Below are 24,832 nucleotides of genomic sequence, written 5' to 3'. Positions count from 1 at the left end.
GCAGTTTCCTTTCTTTTTTTCTGTACGTGCCTGATGCTGAGCCTGGGGTTTTTATTCTTTCAATTATGCTGCGTAGCATTTGGAATGCTTAACAGAGCCAGGCACAGGCAGTGCATAAGGATGAGAGCACTGGAATAGAAAAATAAACAGCGGAAACCCACAGCTGAACTACCAGATGCTGGGGTTTGTCAGGAGTTTTTTATAAGAAGACAAGACTCTGACTGGGGTCGTTATCCCCACCAGCCACTTGTCAGTGTAAGTCTCTTTTTTTTTTTTTTTCTCCTTCCATCTCCACCCCTCCATATCAAATGTCCCTGTCCAAGCATGATGAAACAGCTGATTTGTTACCGTTTTCCTGTAGGAGAGGACCTACGATGTCCTCACACACAGAGGTGTGCAGGCCACCGTGTCACCTCTGGGGACACTGCTGTGACACAGGGCTTGTCTTAGACTATAGGAGAGCAGAGGGAGACTCAGACCCCAGATGCACAGATGTTTAGGAGGGATTTTCTTTTCTTTTCTTTGAAAAGCACAGAAATGGGAGGGGTTCCCTTAGCCCTGAGCACGGCTTGCAGGGGCAAAACGTAGTCCATGTGTGTGTTGCTTCTTTCCCTGCCTCTTCTCGTGGTCCAGCCCTTCCCCACTTTCTGTCCTGCTGAACAAAACCTGCTGGTCTTCACCAGCACAGCCCAAGCCCATGGCTGCACTTGTTGCTTCTGCATGTCACAGGGTGGCCCTTTTTGGCCCATGATGAAGACAAAAGATATAAGGAGCACTAAATTACACTCGTGCCAAAGCCACCGTTGCTGTGCTGAGTGGCACCGTCTCACCATTCCTTACTTGTACCCCTCAGTCCCTTAGGTTGTGAACTTTCTGAGGCAGAGGTCTTATTTTTGCTCATCCCAGTGCAGAAATACGGGATTATAACCCAAACACTGCCTGTGTCCTGGACGTAAGAGCTGGCAATAGCTCGGCTATTGCACCATGGCTGCGCCTCAGTCAGGTGGATGTCAGGGAAGAGGCTGAGGACGATCAGGAGCAGACCTTAGCGATGGATGTCCTGCTGCAAAGTTAGGAAATATCAGTGGACTTCAAAGGGGAAGCAAAACCAGAGCAGGCAGTGCCTGTGCCTAACAGTGGCTATATTGCACAGCAGCCTGAACATTGAGGGTCCGTGTCCAGAAGGAAGGTCAAGAGAGATTCCTACAAAAGCCGGTAATTGTTTTCTTTTTTAGCTTGTTTATTTTCTATGCAGTTAGCAAAACGTGACTCCTCATTATGTGTGGTGTAACCAGTCATTAGCTGTATATACATGGCTGGGATTCAGTTACACAGAAACAAGATACTTTGCTTTGCCACGCTAACTGAGAAGAGGAAAACACACTGACGTGCAGGGAATGGAGACCTGAGCTTTGGGAAGGCACTCTTGCTCACAGGGACCTGTCACTGCAGCATACCTACTGGTGTTTCTGTAGGGTTTAGGGCTTCCTAAGCATATCTGAGAGCACGTGGCTGACAGCACGACGGCTGGCATTCAGGCTTGCCTTCAAACCAGCCTCTGTGCATTTTTGCTAGCCTGGGCCATTGGACTACAGGTAGGGATTTTGGAGCCGTGCTGCTCTCATCTTTTCCCTCTTGCTGGCTGCAAGGATCCATGTGGATGAAGGGCTATGACAATGAGAAGGAAAGATTTCTCATTTTTCTGTTTTTGGGGACTTGCTGAGGTTGCCTTCCCCCCCCCCCAGCTAATTTCTTAGTCAGTTCAGGACCACATGGGACTTCTGACAGGTAAATGTGGATTTTTGTGCGTCATGCCCTGCTCTAGCAGCAATCATTTTAGCTCTAAAAGGCTATGGCTTAGCGTGGGGCTCAGATGACACACGCCTTCTGCTTCCAGCTCCTTTATTTTTCAAATGGCTTGAGTTACTCCCACTCCGCCGCCTTCTGCAAACCAGCCACGGGGTTTAGATGTATTCTGCAGAACTTGCGCTAAACCAAACAAGGCAAACCTAAGAAAGCCTAAATTAAAACAGCAGAAATCTCACACTCAGTGACTCTATTGCTGGAGCCCTTTTTGCCTGTAAACAAAAAATCCAAATGGCTGATTTTCCCCCCTCAGTTTCATAAGTGGTTACTGAGCTTCTGCAGTTGCTACATTCCTTAAAAAGTTGTTATTTCTTTTTTGGTCACACACTGGGGGACTCCATTGTTTTCAGTGGTGCCTATTGAGTTAGGCCCATCGACAGCAGAACTCATTCTGGGTCATTAAGTTTGGAGGCACAGTAGTATAATTTGGTGACTTTATTCTATTCCCTAGCAGAGCTTGTATTGCAGTCACGCACACACTGAAACAGAATAACCATCCTTCTCCCTTCCCCCAAACCCGGACAGCTTTATAGGACCCAGCCTGGCAGCTTCAGGTGAAACATGAAGAATTTGCTGGCTGAACGAGCGGTTCTGTTCCGATGCTGCAGCTGAATAATAAGAAAAGAAAAATTTGGAGAGCTCTGTTCATGCACATATCAGGCAGAAGGAGGCAAATGACATTGTTGTCTTCGAAGTTATTAATGGTTCTAGCACTGTGCTGCTCTGGTGTTGACAATTTAACAAGGTCCTTTGGAAAAACTGGCTGTGATTAAGAGAAGATTCACACAGATGATTCATGATCTGGCGATTATTCTCTACCGTGAGAAAACGAAAAAGGCCAGTTAGTCGCTGAAGAAAAGGTAGGAGCAAAGTCTGAAGCTGTCTACAGAGGGAGAAAGTCCCAGGTACTTCTCGTGCCTTAATCTAGCACACGAAAGCATAACGAGACCCCTGTGAAATGAAGACAAACAAGGTCAAGCTATTCAAAATTCATGCTGAGAGCCTGGAACAAGCTGCCACAGCAATTCCCCATCATGTAAAGATTTGATGTCTATCTAAAAGGTCCTAGATCTGCTGTGCCAACAGCACTATAGTGCACCAAACACACCGACCTTCTTCCTAGGTTGTGCCTGTGGTCTGTGTAGTGTTTGGAAGTTGCCCTGTGTTCCTGCACTACATCTGCTCTTCACAGACTGTCACCTCACCATAAAGTCTCTGTTTCCCACTTAGAAGTAGTTCTTACAGGGCACATTTCTGGCTCCTTCACCCTGACATTTAGGGAGCTTAGCACAGCTTTTGACTTCACTTTACCTCCTGTAGGAATGTTTCTCTATCCATTTGTATCTCTACTTAAGCAGTAAAAGTTTTTATTCAAATGGAGATGTTAGGACTTGTCCCTTCAGTGTACTGTTAAATACTCAGTTCTAGAAGACTTCTTAGGTGCAATTTTGCTCCTTCTAGTTTTGTGGTAGTATTGGTATTTCACTGGCTGTGGCAGTGACTCCTAATTGACAACCAGGCAAGGACAGAACTGGACGCTGATGCAACATGATTCATGAATTACTGTCTCAGTTTCAGTGGATCGATTAGATCAGCAACTTAGAATGATCTCATGCCCTTCATGAATTTTGGAGGGCTGGGACAGTCAAGAGGAAAAACACCATAAATCTAAAGATCCAGCCCAAAGTAGAGTTTTGGGAATGCCCTAGCACTCGAATCTGGGCAGTGTGTAAATATGTGCACTGTTACAAGAGTGCTTATTTACTGTTTTATGTCATTAAGCTGAATTACGGAGCGATGAGACCATGGTGGAAGCAACCTTTACCTTTGCATGGATATTTAATAAGTTCTTCTGTACTGAGATTTCTGGGCATTTTTCAGAGGACAGTTTAATGCAGGAAGAAGAACCCAAACCAGTTGCACTGGGTCAGTGCAAAGGTTCCCTAATCTCATTATTCTGTGATTTATCCAAGAAAATAGAAGATAGCTGTGAGCCTAGGTGTGCATATCAACAAGAGTTACTTATTTGAGTTGTCAGATATGTGCAAGGTTAGGGAGAAGTGCGCTCTTGTGGAGAGCCTGCAAGAGGTCCGTTCACTGGCAGTGAATGCAGAAGGGTAAATTCTACTTGAATAGAGTTAATCCTAAGCATAGTTCTGGTAAAATAGAAAGCAACATTGCAAATCACTTGATGTTAAATATATTTCAAATCAATCCTTGAAATAATGCCAAAATCCTGGCAGAAAGAAATGTCAAACAATGAAAACAGCAAATGAAAAGTAGAAGGGCCAGGCTGTTGCTCTTTTCAGCTTATACTGGAGGGGATTGTTTTGTTTGTCTTGAATTCTCTTTCTGGCAGTTTTAATTCTAAGCTGCAAAGAAGCTGTTACTGTGTTAGGTATTAAGTGGTAAATGAACAAAGAGGCTGTGTGGCTGAAATGGTTTCCTGTTTGGGGTAGCAATTTGAGTTTTCATTGTAAAAGTTTTTTTTACACAAGAGCACAAAGAGGTTGACTGGGGATGTAGGTTACTTGGTGAGTGAGGTTGATTGGGGATGTAGGTTACTCGGTGAGCGTGAGAGGTCTGCACTGACTCTACATGGAATGCGTGGATGTGAAGATGTCTCCTTTTCAATAGAAGAATGGAGAAACCACATTGTGTTAGGACCTGTAGCCTCCAGCAGTCCAGTGTCTCTTGACTAATTTTTCATCCTTATGATCTCTAGAAAAACAAGAAAATATGCTCAGAAGAAGCTCCAGGTGAGCTTGGAGTTAAGCTGTCAGTTGAGAAGAGTCCTATGAAACCTGTCATAGAAAAGGAGCTTAATTCACATGTTTTGGGAGACCAGCAAATGGAAGACAACCCATGGCTGGAAGCTGATGTGCAGTGCAGGTTTACTACCTCCCCCGTCGTCTTCCCTTTGTGCATGGAAGTATTGCTGTGACACAGCTTTAGCACCCAACGTGGAAAGTTCTTCCTCTATTCCCAATTCACTTTGATTCCTATTATGAATCATCTTCTTTCTCCCATGACTATAAGTAGCGTAGCCTCCAAATACATGCTTCAGAATTAGATCCCTAAAACTAGATGCTGTGCATGCCCTTCCCACCAGTCCTTTTCCTCTGTCTAGTTTGCGCTGAAAAGAACAAAATGCTTTTTGGTTACCAGCATCCTCTTTTGTTTAAAGTTTCTGCATAAGCCTGCGTGTCTACATCAATTCTGTCCTTGCAGAAGTTAGCTTCTGTGGCTTTTACTGACTTGGTGACACTTCAGGCTTCTAAATCTTTCAGCCCAACATCTTGATGGAACTAATTCTTGTTGTGCTCAGCTGGAAGTATGGGTGGTAGGTTTTTTCCTTTTTAATATATAGAGTGCATGCTGAGCTAGGCAGACATAAAATTCCTTCTTGGGACATAGAGACGTATATGTTTACACAAGACACATGCAAGGTGCCATATGGCAAAAACCCCAGCTTTCATTCCCTGCACATCCTTGTGTTTCAAATGTTTGGGAGAGCACAAGCCCCTGTGGAGCCTTTACATGGTCTGCTGGCTAGAACTTCCATGGAAAAGAGAGACTAAATGGACTAAGTAAAATATAGGGGAGTGGAGGTCTGGGAGTTTAAAAGTTCAGAGTTTAATAAGTAAATGGGAAAGCAATAACCCACATGCAGCTCATAGGAGGCATGCTTTGGCTATTAGTGAATTAGATGACTTGGAGAAAAAAAAAACACAAAAGGAATAGATTTTTTCAAACTGTGCATGTATGGAAAGACCGTGTCTCTTCAATGGAGTCATATAATCAATGATGAAAGCATGTTTACAATAGGAATAATGCAAGCACCCACATCAGAAAATGTGTGAACTTGTGTGTTGAAAAAGTCACTCTGGAGTTCTTTTAACCTACAGGCTGCTGGGAAAACCCTGGTGGTGTCAATCTAGAGCAACAAAAAAAAAAGGGGGGGGGACAAGGAACAGGTATACATAACCCTAAATGGTGTAGGGTTGTCTTCTACCTTACATCAGGATGCTCAGTGGCATTTATTCACAAGGTATTGATTGATTTGTCCTGGTTCAGCTGATCTCTGGGAGCATGGGTTGTCAATCAACCTGATCCACGAGAGCAAGGAGTTAAAACCAGGTAGACTGACAGCAGCTTGTGTGTGCTGTGTGTGTTGCTTGCATAGAAAAAAAAATACAACCGTCTGCTACCCAGGTAGTGTGACCAGCTTCAGCTGGGGTTGAAGCTTGTGCATCTAAATAGTGAAATAGGTTTGAGAGCACCAGCTTTGCGCAGTGCAGCAGCTGTCTGTTGCATCTGTGGCATCCTGGAACGTGTAGGGGAAGGCGAGGCACAGGATGGAGAGGGTTAAGGACAGTGGTGGAAGTGAAAGCTTCAAACTGAGCTTAGAAATGAACGGGAAATAGAGGTGAGTGGAGAAGTGGGAACAAAGGATGGGGCTAAGGGCTGTACTCGTGTCTCCTTCAACATGTTTATTCATAAGGCAGCAGAGGCACCCCTGTTCTTCTCTGTTTGGCAGAGCAAGGAAAACTATGATATATCCTATCTATTAGAAATACTGAGAATTAGATCTATTCCATACACAGTCTTCTTTTTTTTTTTTTTTATTAAAAAAAAAAAAAGAAAGAAAGAAAGAAAAAAAGAAAAGAAATACATCGCATTTCATTACATTGAGCTTATATTCTCCAAGTGCCCATTAGAAAGGTTTTAGGATTTCCTTTTTAATTAAAATAATGTTTGTTGAGCTTAATATTTTCCTAAAACATTTATTTTAATGTCTTTTCCCCCTGTTACTAAAACCCAAGCTGTGAGGAAGGATAACTGACCACAAAAAAGGCCAGATGTGCTGAGAACAATATTTTTCAGATTGCCTGGCAACAGGCAAAAGGTAATTCCAAGACGAGGAAACTCCGTAACAATGAATGTAACGACAAGCCCTGTGTTTCATCAGGCTGGGAAAGGTTTTGTCCTGATTGCCACAAAGAAGTGCAATGGTCATTTTCAGTCTGCTCTCAGCTCTGTTGGGGGACGTAATTTAGAGGTCTGAAATCCAAGTGGGAAGCCAAGAATGTTGAGTTCCAAGCCTGAGTGCAGTGAAACAGTCACTGTGATAGCAGGCAGTTATTTTACTTCTCTGACGATCGATTCACCGTTGCCTAAAATGGTTATATTCTTAGCCATCTACAGCCTGACACACAACATCAGCTAAGGCTGTGAAGTCACTGGAACCTAAGCACGTGGCATGTGCTCTCCTGAATCTCAGCCACGCTCTCAGACTTCAAAAAGTGTTGTGAAGGTCTTTGTTGGAAATCTAAGCCATGTAACACTGCAAACCAATGCCATCTATTGCATGTTACTGCATTCTTTGCCTGCCTCTGTTGGACTCTCTTTAAATTATGTCTTTAAACTGTCTTTAAAATATCATGAAAAAGTCAGATATGGGAGCCATATCTATCTGCACGCTCCAAGACGAAGAAGTTATAGATCTCTAAACTACTGAAACGTTTTCGAGTTAAGTTCAACTGATATAAAATTAACCGTGCTTCTTTATTCAGTAGTGCCAACCCTACTCTTTCACTCTTTTAAAATACCGTGTGTAGTCTGCAAAAAAAAAATTCCACAGAACAGAAATGGAAAGAAATCCAAATAACTTGTTTGAAAAATAAATTGAACATGAAATAACAAATATAGATGTAGCCAACACTTAGGGCACAGATTTTGCTAAAAAGACACACATGGGTTACATTAATCTATCACAAGTTTTTAAGATTGATACTCTACAATTTATTTCACTAACTGGTTTGTTTTAGTTTACAGGAGTTTTCTTAGTCCTTCTGTCTTCACTCATACATCAATGTGAAGGTGAAGTATTTCTGTTACAGGATTACACAGGATGGTTCAAAAAGACTTGGAAGAAAGGGGTCCTTCTTTTTTATTGAATGCTGTCGGCTTTAACCCTACCCTTTTATAGATTCATATCACCCATATATATTTTCAAACAGGAATCCCTGTAGCTATTTTCAAATAGCTGCCACCTCTGTTGTGATACACAAATGTAGGACAATTGGATTCTCCACCTGACTCTCACTGTACAGTGTGGTTTGCTCTGTAGTAAAGAACCTGTTGGTTCTCACATACTTCATTTTTTTGAGGTATTGTAAAAATATTATAGAAAAGTAACGCCAGGCCTCTACCAGCTGTATGAAACAGGCCTTAAAATGGGAACAGAATGTAACTGACCTGGGGTGACCCTGGAATGTGGCGTGAGCTGCTCCGTTCATCTTGATGAGATATGAACTCTTTTGTACGTGGTGGTGAAAATTCAGTGACTTCAGTGCTGTTGTTGTTAATCACTTGAGTCCTTGTGAGGACAAACAGCAGCAAAAGAGACTCAGACGTCTCTCGTCTTGATGCCATGGAGAGAGATTTGTTACCTTCTTTTGCTGGTCTAAAAGAACCAAAGGAACCGTGTGTTCCAGCTGGTCGCATTGAAAGCCCGTATGCTCGACCCCACGGGCTGCCCAGTGGGCTTAAAGAACTGCACGACTACATTTGAACGTTCTTAGTAGCTTTTCTGGGTAGTGTTGATTTTGTTTGATAGTCACTCTTGATGCAGTTGCTTCCTCAGCACCATGTTCAGATCCTGCGTTTGCTAGCTGTGCATTACAGGAGACTCGGATAATTCATAGAGCAAGGAGGGAGTTCTGCACCTTGGCACAGCGCTCTGGGACGATTCAGCTCTAAGGGGTTTCTTGTTGTGTATGAGATGGTGCAAGTGACTGCAAAGAAATCAGTTAAAATATCTGACCATCCCAGCTTTGGGTCTCCAGACCAAGATCTGGCAGTTTGTATTTGGGTTATCTTGTTACAAGCTTGAAGATCTAAGTGAAAATAATATTTCATTTGGGTAAGGCCTCCATAAGCAGCCTTACATGGCCTGTCATACATGGCTAGTTACACCAATATATTTCTGAAGTGGTTTTCCTTCTTTTAAGCTGTGTCCACAGTCTAAAAATGCATGCCCCAAATCCTATCCATTGTGACTATATTTCCATGGAACCGAAGGAGAAACTGTGTGTTTCACAAAGCGTAATAGGTATAAAAACCTTTGGGAAAATGTTGTTTTTTTTTTTTTTTTTAATTTAAAAATGCTGTATTTTCATGAATCATTTTGAAGATTCTGTGTTTTGAAATATTTTATTTGTTAGAGCATTCCAGTAGGTAGCATAGTGCTAAGCATCTCTTTTGACATTGATGAATTACTGACTGTAGGAGCTGTGGCAGTCACTCCAGCCGTGCAGTAATAAAGGTTATTCAGCAGTACTTGGGCATAATGGGATACTGAATATCTGTACAGGCCTTCTCTACAATACCGGTTTTTTCTGCGTTGGCACCTTCTGGGTTAATAATTTTCTCTTGGAGGGCTCTGATAGATGGCCTCTTCCAGCATAGATGATTTTCACTTGTTGGAGAAAATGTGGCACCATTTGGTCTTTCTCTATCCCCACGTGACTCCTCCAGCTGCCAGGAACAGCGTTCCATTTCTCAGTGTTGTCGTGGTAAATCTTGGACATCGCATCCAAACAAAACCGAGAATGGCAAAATCTTTTAAAAAAAGAAGTAATTAAAGAGAATGAAGCAGTAAGAAAAAAAAAAAGGCAAATGACCTAGTTTGGTCTTCACCACAGAACCCACAATGCTCTGGGGATATCTAAGTATGTTAGGCAAATATTTCAAATCTATCTCTATTTCGAATGTGAGTCATTTCAATTATATATCATCTCAGTTATTTGTTCACTGGCCTTAATTAGGTAAACTCCAAAGCATTGCAACATGTGTTTATTGTCGAATAATTGCCCTTTTGATAAGCTCTTGCTCTTATCTATCTACAACCATAACAGCTAATTTTAACACTAAGAGGGAAGCCTTCCTGAATGGTAAGCAAGATGCTCCCAGGGAAGAAGAGGTGTTGCCCCTTAGTAGGGTTATTTTTAATGTTGATCTCGTTGTTACACAGACAGATTTCCCTTCGTGTGACGAGGTGCTGTTCTCCCCGAGGAGAATGTGCCCCTAGCAGGAAACACCAGCCTGACTCTGCAGATCCCGACCAGTTGTGTGCGGTCTGTCCTGAGGTGTGTAGCCCTGTCACAATCCGTGGGACCAATTCTCACAAGTCTTAATCTGGCATAAATCAAGGAAACACTCCCCCAAAGTTAGTTACCCCTGAAATGAAAGCAGCAAGGTATGCAAAGCTGAACTAACCTGATTACTCATATGGAAGGAATTGCCTGATTGCAGCCTTCGCACACTTCTGCATCAACCTCTTCCGCTCCCTTTGTGAGTGTTTAAATGTAAAGATATAAATCAAAGCTGCCGGACAGCAAAAGAGAAAGACAAAAGTTACCTTGATGGATTTCACTTCCATGAGATCCTTCTGGAAACCATTCTGCTTTTATTAGATTTACTCTCTGTAAATTAGGATTAGTTTTTTATATGGATTTATGAAATAGCTATGGTTCTACTGAAAGCAGAGTGAAGGCTCTGGTGTAAGGCAGGGAGTGTGCTCTTTTCATCTCGTATTGGTAAGTTACAGTATGTAGGTTAAAGGCCCCTCGATACCAGTGAAAGAGGAGATCTAGTTCCAGACATGGAAAATGCTTAAATCTTGTGTTATGCCAGCCAGTGATATTAATATTGCATAAAAAAGCCAGTTGTCAAAGGGCCAGATTCTCTTCTCAGTTACACTGGTGTAAAACAGACATTTTTTTCTCTTTTTTTTCTTTCTTTTTTCCCGGAGGCAATGAATTTGCTCTCCCATGTGCTCGAACATTTGAATGTAGCCTCCAGTTGTCTGTGTTCAGAGACATCTCCTCGCTGTGGTTTGCTGTGTGGAAAGAGAAAAAAGGTGAGATGCTGGTGTTGTGACTTGTCCATCGTTCTGATTGCCATACGGTGGGCATGTTTCAGAGGTGTTCGGATGCAAATGTGACTTCACACAAGGCACAGTTGTGCAAGAAATTTTTAGCTCTGGTTAACAAATCTGCGAGGGACTTTGTGAAGGGAAATCTGTGGCAGATTGTCTGAAACACCCGTCATTTCACAGATTTAGCATGGCTGTTCTGTTCCTTTGCAGGGAGAAAATGTATTTTCTGATTTGACAGTTACAAGAGAAGATACTCGTTTTTGACAGCATGGGAATAATGTCCATGTTATTCTAGGAAATCTCCATCTTCACACAAATTGGTATCAGCGTGTGCTACAGTTGGTATTGCTGAATTTTGAGTGAAAGTGTCAGGTTTCCTTGTCTTGATAACATGACAAAATTGATAAAATGCATATTTAGAAAGCCCTAATGAATTTCAGATGTATAAATAGGGAGTGAAAAAAAGAAATTCCTTTATTTTATCCAGTGTAAATCTAAAACCCTTTTAAAGTGTCCATGGTATTTTGGAGGGAAGATGCAGTTTGCATCCAATATTACTGGTGGAAAAAGTGAGGAACTGTGGCCTGGATACTGTAGGTATGACTGATTTACCGACGTCTCTTGGTGGTGTGGCCTTTAAAAATGTATAGAGCTTCTTTCATCTGTGTTCAGCAGTGTATTTAGTTACCCTTTAGATGTGATTCATAAATCCAAATTAACAGCCACAAGTCTGTCTGTACAGTCTTGCTAAGGTAGACATTACCATTGAAATGAGTTAAATTGTGATAGGAACAAGCCAGAATAGGAAAGGAATAAAGCTCTGTGGAGCTGTAGGTTCCAGAGGATATGATCATTTATGCCATGATTACAACCAGGGCAGAGCTACTTGTCACAAACACCCACTGTAAGCTGAAAGGTATCCAATACGATCCTAAACATTTTGGTCCAAACCCACCAAATACAGCTGACTGCTCTGCGCAGGCCAAAAGGTGCTCCGTTTCTGTACAGCTGCTTTGTGCCTTCAGAGTTGTTTAGAGCAATCACAGAGTGTCGGTGAATATAAATATCAGTGAATATCCCAGTCTCTGAATATAAATCTGAAATAACCAAAATATTAATTACCATGAAGAAGGTTAATGGTCCGTTTTGTATAATTTAAATACATGAAACTCCTCTTATGTATTATTCCTAAAAGTCTTACATGGTCTGTTTATATATGTAGCTCTGCCCTATGCTTTCTAAGACTTATGATGTACCTTAGTATTGTGCCTGGACATGGTTAAGAAAAATCCCGTATTGTCTGTCCAATTTTAAAGACTCTTGCTTAAAAGAAAAAATAAATCATACAAATAAATGATCAAGAAATGTAATGCGCCAGCCAAACACTGAAAACTTTTCACTGGAACCAGGGAATTCTATTCTGGAAATGTCACAATAATGCCTCAGGAGACTTGTAATTTGGGTGTCACATGTACCCACTCTTTTCTATGGGTCTGGATCCTTGCCTGGACTACGTCTTCATCTGCCATGGTCTTCCCTTTACAATGGTGCTGCGAAGCACGATGGGGAAGCTGTGGAGCTCAGCCAGTGGAGGAGAATGGACTTTTGTGCTGGGATCCCTTTCACAATTTCTCCAGTTACCAGAGACAGTTTCTCCATTTTTTCTAGTCTTCCCTAGTCACCTGTTTCTTCTCATTTATACGTACCAAAAACCAGAATGTCATTCTCATTGCTTTCAAAGCATGCACTGACTGTAATTATAGAGGACCACAGCAGCTTGAGCTCTCCCACTTGCCTTTCGTTAGCTTTAGGATAGCAGCTGTACGTAGAGGAAATGGGGGTTCACGTGTGTTAGGGGTACCTCTGCTCTTGAGGGGCTGTGCCAGGGCAGTACCACCAAAAATGAGCACAATCTTGGATCTGAACTTCATAAGCGATGTAACAAAGCTGCAGCTGGTTGCAAGGCTTCATGAGTAGAATTTTGCCTACTCATATCATGAAAATATTGTTTGCTACATATTGTGATATCCATGTACCTGTGTATTATTATGCCTATATCTCTGGGAAATACCAATATTGTAGTGTTGAAATGGCAGAATTTGTTCTGCCAATGGTGGGCCCACCGTGGGCTTTGGAAGAAGGACTAGGCCCAAGAGTGGCTACTCAGAGGGATTCATTTCAGTTGACTGCAGCTGTCTAAAAGTCAGGTCCTCAGTTTAAGTTACTTCTTGCTAGTATTTGATCAATACAATCTAAGTTCTTAGTTTTCCCCTTTTCCTTTCTTTTCAACTAAATTATCATTAGGGGCTATATATATCCTTTGAAAAATATCGCTATAGCTCTAGTCTGTTTTTCCAAGTCAAGTGAAATGTAGTATTCACCAAAACAGAATTTATTATTAGTAGTAGTAATGGTATCATTTATACTAACAGCTCACATTGAAAATACAGTTAAATGTATACATTGAACCAAATTAGTTACATTTTTTTCCACACTGTTGACCTGGCAGTAAAGGAGAAACATGCCCATCTAAAGTCATAATCACAGAGATAATTGTCTGCAAAGAAAAACTTGACTTACGTCACTGTTTTCAGAGAGCTTCTCTCCCTGAAAATAAAGGGACTCTGAAACAAAATCTAACAAAGGCAAGATTCTGCCATAAAAATACACAAAAGGAAAGGAAGCTATCATACTAAGTTTTTTTTTTGAGTTAAATTATGCATAGCCACAAAACTTAAAAAGAGAAATAAACGGTCATCATTCACAGATTCCTTTGGAATTAATTTTTGCTTCCTTGTGAAACCTTTCATTTCCACTGCCATGCCACTTACAGGGATTTTACAAGGAGTTGCAAAATCAGCACACAGAGTAGTAGTAAGTATAGAGTATTCTTAGTCAAAGGCTTATGATAATTTCTTCTTTTTTTGACAGTTAATGGTGGCTACAATCACTGTAACTTGATCTCTGAGAAGAAGAACATGATGGACATGGAGATGACAAGTAGCTCAGTACCTGTCTGCAGACAAGGACTATTCATCCACACAGGAAACCCACTCATGCGAGACCACCCACTGTCCTGTGAGAGATTGCTTCATGTTGGTCAGCTGAACTTGACGCACTCTGATATAAGGTATTACTGCAGGATTTGACAGTTGATATACTTAGCTCTTCTGAAATGCTTCATTTTTTTGTAAATGGTTCTGCGTATCATCCATGGGTGCTATATTTGGAAGAGTATTTTTGGCTTCTGCTTCATTTTGGAAGTCCTTTGGGTGCTCGTTTAACCACACTGCTTGTTTGCAGGTTCTCACTGCAGGGACATGGACATATGCACAGACAACCATCCAAAGCAGTGCCAGTAGGAGTCACTGTATATGCAGTTGCAGCCCCCCTGCACTGAAGTTTAAATACAGCTTCTCTGTTGGGGCTCTTCCAGCATGCTCAAAAGTCAATGAGAGTTTTGCCAGGGGCTTTAGTAGGGTCAGACTTGCCTCCTCTGTACCTCCACCCTCCACACCAATGCCATGCTGTTTCCAACTTGCAGCCTGGAAGGCAGGGATGATACTTACTCTCAAGCCAATGTCTCCCATATGGCAATTTGGCATGTCACCATCAAACCTACAGGAAGCCAATGCCACTTTTATTTCTACAGCATTTCCTTTAATGAAGTATTTTCAATGTTCCCATACAGCCACATCCTTGGTATTTGCTTTTAAGGCCGTAATGTGAAAATTTGGTCTCTGGTTTTGATATATGCACTGTAGTTGGATATGCTATGAACAGAATCTCTATTTAAACATTTGCTATAAATTAATTATATGAAAACACAGGACTACATTATTTTTTTGTTGTTGTTACAAATTTAACATTACCAGATTTTAGACAAGTACCCTAAACAGACATCCATTGTGAATAGAAGCCTGCTACAAATTAAAATCTGTCCATCTATTTTAATTACAATGCTTTTTGGCAGGGGATGTAATACAGAATAATCTTGACCTTTTTGAAGAGCTGTAGAAAAGAAAAACCTCAATAAAGTTGCAGCCTTTATCTTAGATACTTGGAATAATTGGCACTCTGCGTGGAACTATCAGGCCCAAATTTCCATAGTCACAGCAAGAGGAAATACAGACTATAGCTTGGTCTTGGAAATCTGGCTGTTTCTGATTTTATTGTACATATTTATGTCTTATTTCCCCTTTTCCATTTACTAGTGGGGTAGAACATCTGTGTTTTTGGGAAGAGGAGGCACACAGAATATGGCAAGCAAGTGGAAAGAGCTGTTTGTTTGTTTGAAAAGAACAAGTAATATCTGTGCCACATAAAATATTCTGCTAACCCTGCAAAGAGTTGTAGATGCTGTTGAAGCTTCATTCAAGTCTGCTTCCTCCCAGCTTCTTCATGAATCAATGTGGGACTGCCACTTACCAACCTTTTTTATCCTGTCAGTGAGGACAATTATGAAACAAAGATAATTAGGGCAAGAGCAAACAAAAGGAGAAAGAGAGTACTCTGCTTAGATCTTTTTGGACCTTTTTGTGAAATTTATAATGAGGAAATGACAGATACCTGCATACCGTGGATCACAGTACCCACCCTCAGAAATATGAACCCATTCCAGCCCCCATTTGAGAGAGGATTCCCAGCACAACATAAAGGATTGTCAGCTGCATAACATGAGAAAAGTGGCAGGTGACAGGCCTAGTTCTGTCCTCTTTGCTTAATAGCATGGTCTAAAGCCTTGGGGCTCTGCTGCTTCCTAAGCAACAGTTTGGAAACGTTCAGAAAATATCTTGAAGGTCCCTTCCATTCCTTTATGGGTCGTTGGTGTGTCTGGTCAGTCTTTCTCTACTTGTATGTCCACCTGGCTGGTACTACTTCTGTCTGTCTGAGATGTACAAGGTAATGCCAAGCCCAGCTGTGCTCTGTGGATCTCCTAGACACAATGTCCAATTTTGTCCTGGTGCTACTCACCACACGTGTGGTACAGAGCCAAAATCTCGGCATGTGAGGGAAGGTGGACAGCAGCTGGGATGACTTCTCTTCATGGTGTTTGGTACGCTAAGGGTCCTTAACAAACAGGTAACAAAAAGCATGGGCTTTCCTTGAAGAACCAGAACTAGGTGATCATAGCTGAGGTGGGGGCGAATGAGTGAAGTCAGTGGGAGCCACGGTTGCTCTGTGCCCCCCCAGATTTACACCTTCCTCAGAGGAGGAAGGTTGAAATCTGAAATATGAGAGAAATAGGGCTGGAATGGATGGGTACCTGAGCATATGGAGGGTAGCGCAGACAGTTTGGTTGTTCTGTCCAACTCTAGTGACAGGCATAGAAACAAAGGAAGATACAAATTCCAACAAGCTCTCTAAACTGAGCTTTGAACCACTCTGCATTTCTAGGATATGCAACATCCAAAGAAAGCCCAGACAAACCAGAGAGCACCTCCCCTAACAATCCAAAATCTCCCTCAGGACTTGGGGTTATGACTGTCTTTGTCCTTTTTCCCTCAGCGCACTGAAACTTGTTATCCCCTTCAGCTTCTCCCTGAATTACTTTCTATCAGAAAAATTACTCAAGGGATGACTGCCTTAATCCAAGAATCACGATCCCTCTTCCTCCTGCCCCCTTTTTCCCACTCAGTTAAAAGTTTTTAAGTTGTGCAATATAACTGCTGCTACATGCTATCTGCGAACGCGATGTGTGTGGGACTGGAAAAGTCCTAATACCTTCTTCACCACAATTGGAGTCAGCACACAGCAAATGTTGGCCTTTTGTCAGATAATCCATTATCAGGCAGAGCTAACCCGCCCACACTGTGCTCGAAGCCCAGCGTATAAAACCCAGGGAAGACACTGAAGCAGTCAGATAGTGCTGCACGGGGTCCCTGGATGTGCAGCACAACAATCCCCTCCAGCCCCTTAAAACTGCCAGTTCTCACTGATTGCACATTTACAGTGGCAACTGAAGGCGTGTACACTTGTTTTGTAAATAATCTGGAGATCTCAGATACAGTTGGCTTCTCCTCTGAGGGCAGTTGGGAACTGCAGAACTTCTGGCATGGTGCTACAGGCCTCACGCTCTGGCTCCAGTTACCACGTGAGGGAGTCTCTTTGGAAACGCTGTTTTAGTGTCGTGAGAGGCTGCTGTTACTCTGCGAAGGCCTTACATTCAGTTTTTGTATGCTGAGCAGAGTACACAGATGCTCCCTGTGAAGAGATGTCCTTGGGGTATATTCTCCTTCCAACCCCACTCCCTCCCAGGGCCACTCATCTGGAAGCCCCCAGAGCCACCCGAGCCAATCCACATGCCCACACAGTGTGCTTCATGCTGTCGTGCGATCCTCTGTTCCTCTCCCTCTTCTCTTGGCTGTTTGTTTCATACACATTTATATTAGGCTACTGTCCAGAGATTATGAAATTCTTAAGGCCAGCGTTGCCTGTGTGTAGCAGACCTGGAATCTGATCTCCAGCTGCAAGATGCCATTGCAGGAGCAAATAGTGTAGTAATAGGGTGGAAGAGGAGCCACAAAGCACGTTGGGTTCCAGACACCTTGTCTCTCCCTCACATAAGCTTTGTTTGTGTCCCTTCTCCCCCCACCCCCAGGGCTGGGAGGAACCTGCAGGCTTTTCCCTAGACCAGTGACGGTAAAATTCTGCCAGGAATACAGAAAGTTTGCATTCATGCAACTTTGATGTTCTGTACCTCACCACTTAAACATCAGGAAATTGAAACAAAGCCAGATGCTCCCAGCAGAGTTAACAATTACAAAATATGTCACATATTTAAATACAAAGTGCTAAGGAGAAAGCTGTAGCTCCCAGAAAAGACTTGCTTCCAATCTGCACAAGAAGCTTGCACTTACCATCAGGTAGGCAGAGCATGGATAAGACAAGGTTGTACCTATACGATGCTTAAATTCAGTGCCTTCATCCCTTTTGTTTGTGAAATAAGGTATTCCAAGGCTTTATTGAAAAAGGCCTCAAAACTGCCCTCTTTCTCACCTGTCTCATGTTTTGCACGGTAGCAGCATCACAGCAATACAGTCCTGAGTCTGAGCGAGACCTTGTGCTAGAAATGCAGATGGATGTCGCTAGGAATTTGGAGAATGTAGTGTGTCTCAGGGTAAGGACGCTTGTATCCATCCCGCTTGTACTCCGCACCCACTCTAGCTTGAACTCCTCACACGGATTTCTGGCAGGATGGGAGCTTTACAGAAAGCTTAATAATATGACACCAATTATCACGGGCTGAAATGTAAGGATTGGGTTAGCTTTATGTGATGTAAGAGACGTGTTGTGTTTGCTTTAGCCTGAGGCTTTGGGACCACTAAGCTATGGTACAAACTGAATTATTTAGAAGAGTTCTTGTACAGAAGAAACTAAATAATAGGAAATATTGTGCCTGGCATGGTATGCTGTAAAACTTTTCTCAGAATGAGTTTAAAACAGCACGCTTTCTACTGAGCAGTGAAGCTACAAGCAAGCAGGGCAGGGTTTTCCAAACATGTGCAATAAAAGGTTTCTACTTATGCTTATGCCACATATTTTACAGACATATGGTTCTGTAAATGTTAAAAAATAATGCATGAATACTGATGTGTTTTTTTTTAAACTCACCATCTGCAAAACCAGGTGCTTTAAGTTTACCCTGAGACCAACTGTGCAAACCTAAAGGGAGAAATTATAACTAATGGATTATGGAAACCTCTAAAATTTTTAAATGTAGTCTTTTTAAACTTCTGGTGGCAGAATGCAAGGTCTGATTGTTCTGTAGCAATGAATGGTGGGGAATTTAATTTCTCTCATGGCCTTAAAGTTTTTGCAGCCCTACTGGCTGCAAACTGTTGTAGCTTAGGAACCTGTCACCAGTGAATGCACCACTACCAGTTGTGCGCCTTGGACTGGTGTCATTTTTTGCACCCTTCATTTCATGGGAAGGAAGTCTTTTTGAAGCTTTTTGTTGTTGTTTTTATTTATTTTCTAATTGGCAGTTCTTTGAGAGCTGTTACCAAGGAGGAGGTAGAAGTGGTCCCAGCTTTTAATGTTTGTAGTGCTTTAATGGAAATAATAGAGGTGAAATCATCTAAGTCATAAAATAAATGCTGTTTACTCAGCAGCTCTCCAGTTTAATGTACGGATATGTCCACAATATTTTATGTATATGTGCTTCATGCTTTAAAATGTGTCAGATTTGTCAGCTACGGTGTCACACACAAAAGTTGCCAAATGGCCAGGTTTCCTTCAGCTTTTGTGGCACTAGCATCAAAAAAGCATAAAATTCGTTTATGTGGAACATGTCAGCGTAAGTGCCATGGAGGACTTTTCTGGGGGGTTTATTAGCTCAGGTACAGCTTTCTTGCACACAGATGTACTTTCCTCTTCTAGGTCTGGCACATCGCTGCATGTTGAAGCCACAGGTTAAACCCTACTACACTTTCCAGATAACTAAGAAACACTGGTCCTAAGAAAAACACACAGTTGGGTCATGCACAGTAAATGTTTATCACCAAGATAAATTTTTGTGTGTGTTAAGGCATAAATCAATTGCTAACTGCTCAGAAGATGTAATCTGAAGAGTTTTTCTGAAACGTCTAGGTAGGGTTTATGCTTCCTGAGTGATTGGATTCAGCACACATCAAAAAAGATAGAAAATCACTTCTGCAGAAACTCACTTCTTATCAATTGCAGACCCATGCAGATTATCAAAAAATGGAAATGGACATACACAGACTGCCAGTTTAAATCTACTGGTTGTGGACTTCTAGTTATCTTCTGTAGAGCCGTTGGAAGTAAATAGTTGTCTGATTTCTCATCTGCTCTGGACCACTGGTTGAAAGCGAGCTGTTCTGTATTTGTAATCCTTTTTTCCCCACTGATTGAGTGCCTTTTTTAATTTAGCGAAGCACAGCATCTCCGTCACGGGTGAGCAAAATTCAGCTCTAGCCTTTTTTTTATTCGTGTTAAGATTGCCAAGGCATTTTCCCAGTGTGTTCTGAGGAAAATGCTGATATTTGAATAATTTGAAAATGCCCAAAGCTCTCAAACTTCATTCTCAGCTATTGTTTTGCCCAATCTATTATGCATTGAAAACCTAGATTGTGATTGATGAACTGCCCGTAGCAGTAGAGGGGGGACTGTCTGTTCTGTGCGTAACTCAGAGTGTAAAATTAATCCCATGTAAAATGATGCTGCCTATACAAGGGTTGTAGAGGAAACACCGCAGAATTTTTTGATGTAATTGCTGCTTTAGACAAGCAACATTCAGCAGAAAACAAGTGCTTCCATTCTTCGGGGCTTAACCAATGTTGTGTCTTGTACAAAAATGATAAATCCTGTGGTAGTTCGTGATGCTTAATGCAAACTACATTACAGGTCACCCAGGTTTCAAGACTCGGTAGATTCTGCTGCTCCATGCCTGAATGGAAGTCACCCAGCTCAGCACATTAAACAAGAATGCCCCGGTGATTATAAGGTTCTGTCTGAGGCTTCCACGCATAGAAGGATTGCAGAGGGGATGGAGCTGAGAGCCTCCGGTAGCCTGCATCCTGAAATAGACCTAATGAATAATAGCTTTACAAATTCACTTTCTTCCTACTTGTTTAATAATGAACACAGCTCCTCCCTGGGTCCGTTGTCACTTGGCACCCCTCAGCACTCGGCTAGGCTACAGACGAGCAACCTGAAGAAGAGATGCATCTCTGTTGTGCCGTCTTCAGCTGAAGGAATTGACATTACAGCTATCATCCGCACATCACAGACGTCACTGGTCACCTGTGTGAATGGACTGCGAACTAATTCAGCTGGCATTTCCTCTCATCCCGTGGAGATCAGTCATCACAGTGCTCAAAAATCCTCTCGGCCACAGTCTTGCTCTCAGCCTGGAAACCCTTGCAGTATTCCCTCCCCTCCAGCATGTCTTGTACCTATTTCCACTGAATGTGACAGAAGTGACTGTGAGCAGATACAAATGCAGCAAGTCGAGGAGAATGGAAGTCTCAGCCTTATGATGAATGGTAGTAGCATTCCTCATCAAAACACCTCCCACAGCACTCAGAAGGTGAGTTTCTTAAAACAAGAACCAGCTGACGATTATTCCTCCGCTGCTGATCTTTTCCGACATCATCAGGGGCTGCCTCCCCCTTACCACCTACACCAGCAGCTAAGCCAAACTCAAGGGACACTGCCTCACTTGCACGCCTCTATGTCTCCCAAATCCCTTCAGCCTAGCGAAGGGGACGAACAGGACCTCGGCAATGGCAAGCAGGTCTGTCGGTGGATTGACTGCAGTGCCACTTACGACCAACAAGACGAACTGGTCAGACACATAGAAAAGACGCACATTGACCAGCGGAAAGGAGAGGACTTCACTTGCTTTTGGGCAGGCTGTGTCCGCCGATACAAACCCTTCAATGCTCGTTACAAACTGCTGATTCATATGAGGGTTCACTCTGGAGAAAAACCAAACAAGTGCATGGTAAGTCTGGAATTTATTTGTTTGAATAGAAGCATACTACTCTGTTCTCTTGTTTGCTCTCTCTTCAGTCTTATTCCAATATAATTGTTGTGCTTTCCTGTAAGAGTCTGCAGCAGGCTGCAGGGGAACTGGAGAAAGCCTTAATATAGAAGGAAATGTTTGAGTAAGAAATACTGTAGTTCTTGGAAAAGGGATTCAGTTTCCTTATATGAGAGCTTAACTTTTAATACAGCGCTTTATTTTTTTTTTTAATATTCATTAAAGCATTAATAAAGTGATGATCAAAGCACACAGCAGTCACTTAACGTAAAACAAGTCACTGAGCCTCGGGTGACATTTTTAATCAAGAAACATAAAACACATCTAATGAAATTCTTTTCATTCCTTCAGCTGAACAGTAAACCATAGAGTTGCGAGTGCAAAAGTTTCAGAAGGCAGTTCAGAAAAGAAAAAGAAACTTGTGAAAGATTTTAAACAGTTAAAAGAATAAAAGGAATATCTTCAATTACATTTTCAAAGGTTCTTAGGGGCTTTTTTAATTTGCAAAACAGAGCTTTAAAAATAAGTAAAAACCATTGTTCTCTTCTGATCAAGAAGATGTAAACAACATCAGTGTTCCAAAAAGAGGATCTTGGGAATAGCACCATCTCTGCATCTGCCCACCATGATGACAATATGGCTAAACTAAAATAAAAGTTAATGACTTCCATTAAGCTTTCCACATGTTTGCAACAACAATGATATAAGACCCTGACTGAAACAGATGAAGCAAAACAAGTTTGACATAAGCTTCCAAATTGGGCCATGAAATTTGGAAAGTCTTATTTGTAACACCCACATGCGCACGCGTGTGCGTGCATGCACATGCACATACGCGCACACACAAATGAGCCCAAACAAAAGGGATGATTATAGCAGCAGGTTGTTGTTCCTGATAGGCAGAATTTTTGACTGTGTGTCTATTTATTGTTATGATCAGAACATGATATAATGGAAAATGTTCATAAGGAAGTTAGATCAAGACAAACTTTTCCATGGCAAGCTGTAGCTTTCTATGGAGGAAAAGGAAAGCATGTTTTTATAAAAAGCTTCATTTTTTTTCATTTGTTTGAGGAAAAGCTTGCTGGCTTGCAATGGGTATGGCAGGGAGAAGGAAGAAAAAAGTTATTCAGGGTTTTACAGAGAAAAATTTTCTCTAGGTAGTCACCTGATGATATTCTTACTTCCATTACATAAATAAGCAATGTTACCTTAATATCCACACTGTTCAGTGGATATTCCCTGAAATAATACTGGAAACAATGAAGATTTTTAGACAACGCCATCATGTCCAAGATAAAATGGAAAGTTTCTAAGACTTACCTGTTTCTTTCATTTTGAGTGAAAGAACTGACTTGCTCATTTCCAGACGTAGCTCAACCCTGTTTTGTAAAAGTATAAAGGAATTTGAAGTTCCTGTAAATATCTTTTTTTTGGTCATAAATCATCCAAGGATAATGCAGCTTAGTTGCTTCTTTCTTAAGTCTAAGTAAGCAGTGAAAGTATGCCTATTTTATTTTAGCCTTCCTTTTCTTTGACTGTTTTTAACAGTCTCTGTAATGAAACTGGTCTTTTCCCTACTTTTATCTCACAGTTTTTAAAGGAAATATTCAAACATGAAACCTTGATTAGCTTTACTATAATGCTGAAAGAATCAGTAGACTCCATGTGTGCGGGAACTTTTGCCTTTTTTCTGCAAAATGCGTATTTGACAGGTATTGTATAGCAGATTTCTAATGTTACATTCCCATTCCTACAGGAAACTGGATAAACCAGAGACATTAAATCATGTAACATCTTAGCAAATGCTAAAGATTTCGCCTTTCAATTCTGTACATCTGCATTAAAGAAGTGGTTTTTGATAGTGTCTCAATACTTAACATTGTGAATAGGTTGCAAAAAATTTTGCATCTGCTGTTGCAGATAGCTTTCATGGCACATGTATGCAGCCTTGGCGTGTAAGCACATAAAGATGTTTTATTTCAGCAGATAGCGTATTGTTGTTCCCAAAGCCGGGATTGCCCCAATCAGAATTTGGTGCTTTACATTGCAGAACTTGCAGTTAACTCTTCTATTCCCAGACCAACACCCTTCCGCTATCGGCAGATGTATCTGTGTATTAAATGTCACAATCTGGAATCCTCTACTGGAGTACAACTGGATCCAAGTGAGCATATGAAAAATAAGTTGTCGTTGCAAATTTAGTTTCCTATCCTGGAAAGACCTTGATCTAGCAGGGGCAGGATCCAAAGCTGCAACATGGCTCCTTAAAGTTATTAATATCAAGTGGGGATTATTTGCCCAGTGAATTCCATTCCACTTTAAACAAGGGTTGCTGTGCAGAGTTTCTTTGTGCAGTGATGTCATGTCATTTTAAATGATGGCGTTTCTTTTGATGTGATAATAATTGTGCTGTTATTCCTGCAAATTAAGAAGGCAATTCATTCTGTGTCTATAGAGGTCTGAGATTTTGTTTCATTTTTGCTGTAGCCCTGTTAAAGTAACTTTACATCTCTTGGTATTTGTAGTGGAGATTTTCTTTCGCTGTTCACAATTACCCATTGTACTTTCTTTTTAAGCCCTCGATTTTGTTCCCATCTGTAAGATTACTGGCCGACTAGGTATTGAGCTGCTCAGGAGAAGCTAACAGCAAGCAGCACCCCACCATCATACATAAAAGTACTTTTCCATGTAAAATTATTAATTTCTTATGACAAGCTTTGCTACTATGTACTGTAATAGACAAAGGAATTTTGGAATTCAAGCTACTTGAGAACAGGAAATACATGAGACATTTTGATTGAAAAGTAAATGGTTCACTAAAACAGCAGTTAATCCTTTTATTATCTTTCCAACAGCAGTTTCCACAATACTTTCATGAGGTAAGCTTCCTTCAGTCCAACTGTAACACTCTCATCGTTACAGCTGGTTTAAATTTAGCTAGCCTGCTTCTTTCTTTACTACAGATAGTCGACAGGCAAGACAGTATCTGGTGTAGAGATGTGCTGATGTTTCAGGTCCATATTCTGCTTGCTGTGTTTCATTGCCAAAACGTGTACTATGAGTATACTGTTTTCATATTCTGTTAAATACTCTAATTTAGTGGTGCCTTCTTGTCATTGTGTCCCTCAGCTTGGTTTTTCCTTGGGCTCTGCAAGTAGTCTAGAGGAAACTACCTAATCTCTTTGCAATATCCTGTTATGTTTCATACTTAACTCATGTTATTTTAGTTTTATTAAATTTGGGGTTCATCTGCATTATAATCAAAAATATATCCAACAAAAATAATGATGCAATGCCTTTAAGACTTTAACTTCTGAAGATTAATTTCATGCTTTTTTAGATTTGATGTCCCAGACAATTGGAATTTTGATTGTCTGAGACAGCAAAAATTAGCAAGCTTAAATGGTTTTTATTTAAAAAAAAAATCTCATAGCTGCATCTTTTGCTGTCTTTTAGTTCTTCTAATACTTTGGTGGGTAGAACCCTGCTGATCTCTAAATATTACATCT

General features: G+C 41.4%; 1 protein-coding gene across 3 annotated transcripts in view; it reads left to right on the top strand.

The window, feature by feature from the left end:
• GLIS1 (GLIS family zinc finger 1) overlaps window positions 1–24,832 on the top strand; it is a 188,823-nt gene that overhangs the window by 70,213 nt on the left and 93,778 nt on the right. For all 3 annotated transcript variants that reach the window (XM_082765693.1, XM_082765692.1, XM_082765691.1), the window contains 2 exons: window positions 13,742–13,940; window positions 20,180–21,281. In XM_082765693.1, the coding sequence (XP_082621819.1) occupies window positions 13,742–13,940; window positions 20,180–21,281 (1,301 nt within the window). The remainder of the gene's footprint in view (window positions 1–13,741; window positions 13,941–20,179; window positions 21,282–24,832) is intronic.

This window comes from Aythya marila (assembly GCF_965140915.1).
Source record: "Aythya marila genome assembly, chromosome: 8".
NCBI classification, from domain to species: domain Eukaryota; kingdom Metazoa; phylum Chordata; class Aves; order Anseriformes; family Anatidae; genus Aythya; species Aythya marila.
The sequence above is the reverse complement of the archived record's forward strand: the minus strand, read 5'-3'. Positions and strand labels throughout refer to the sequence as shown.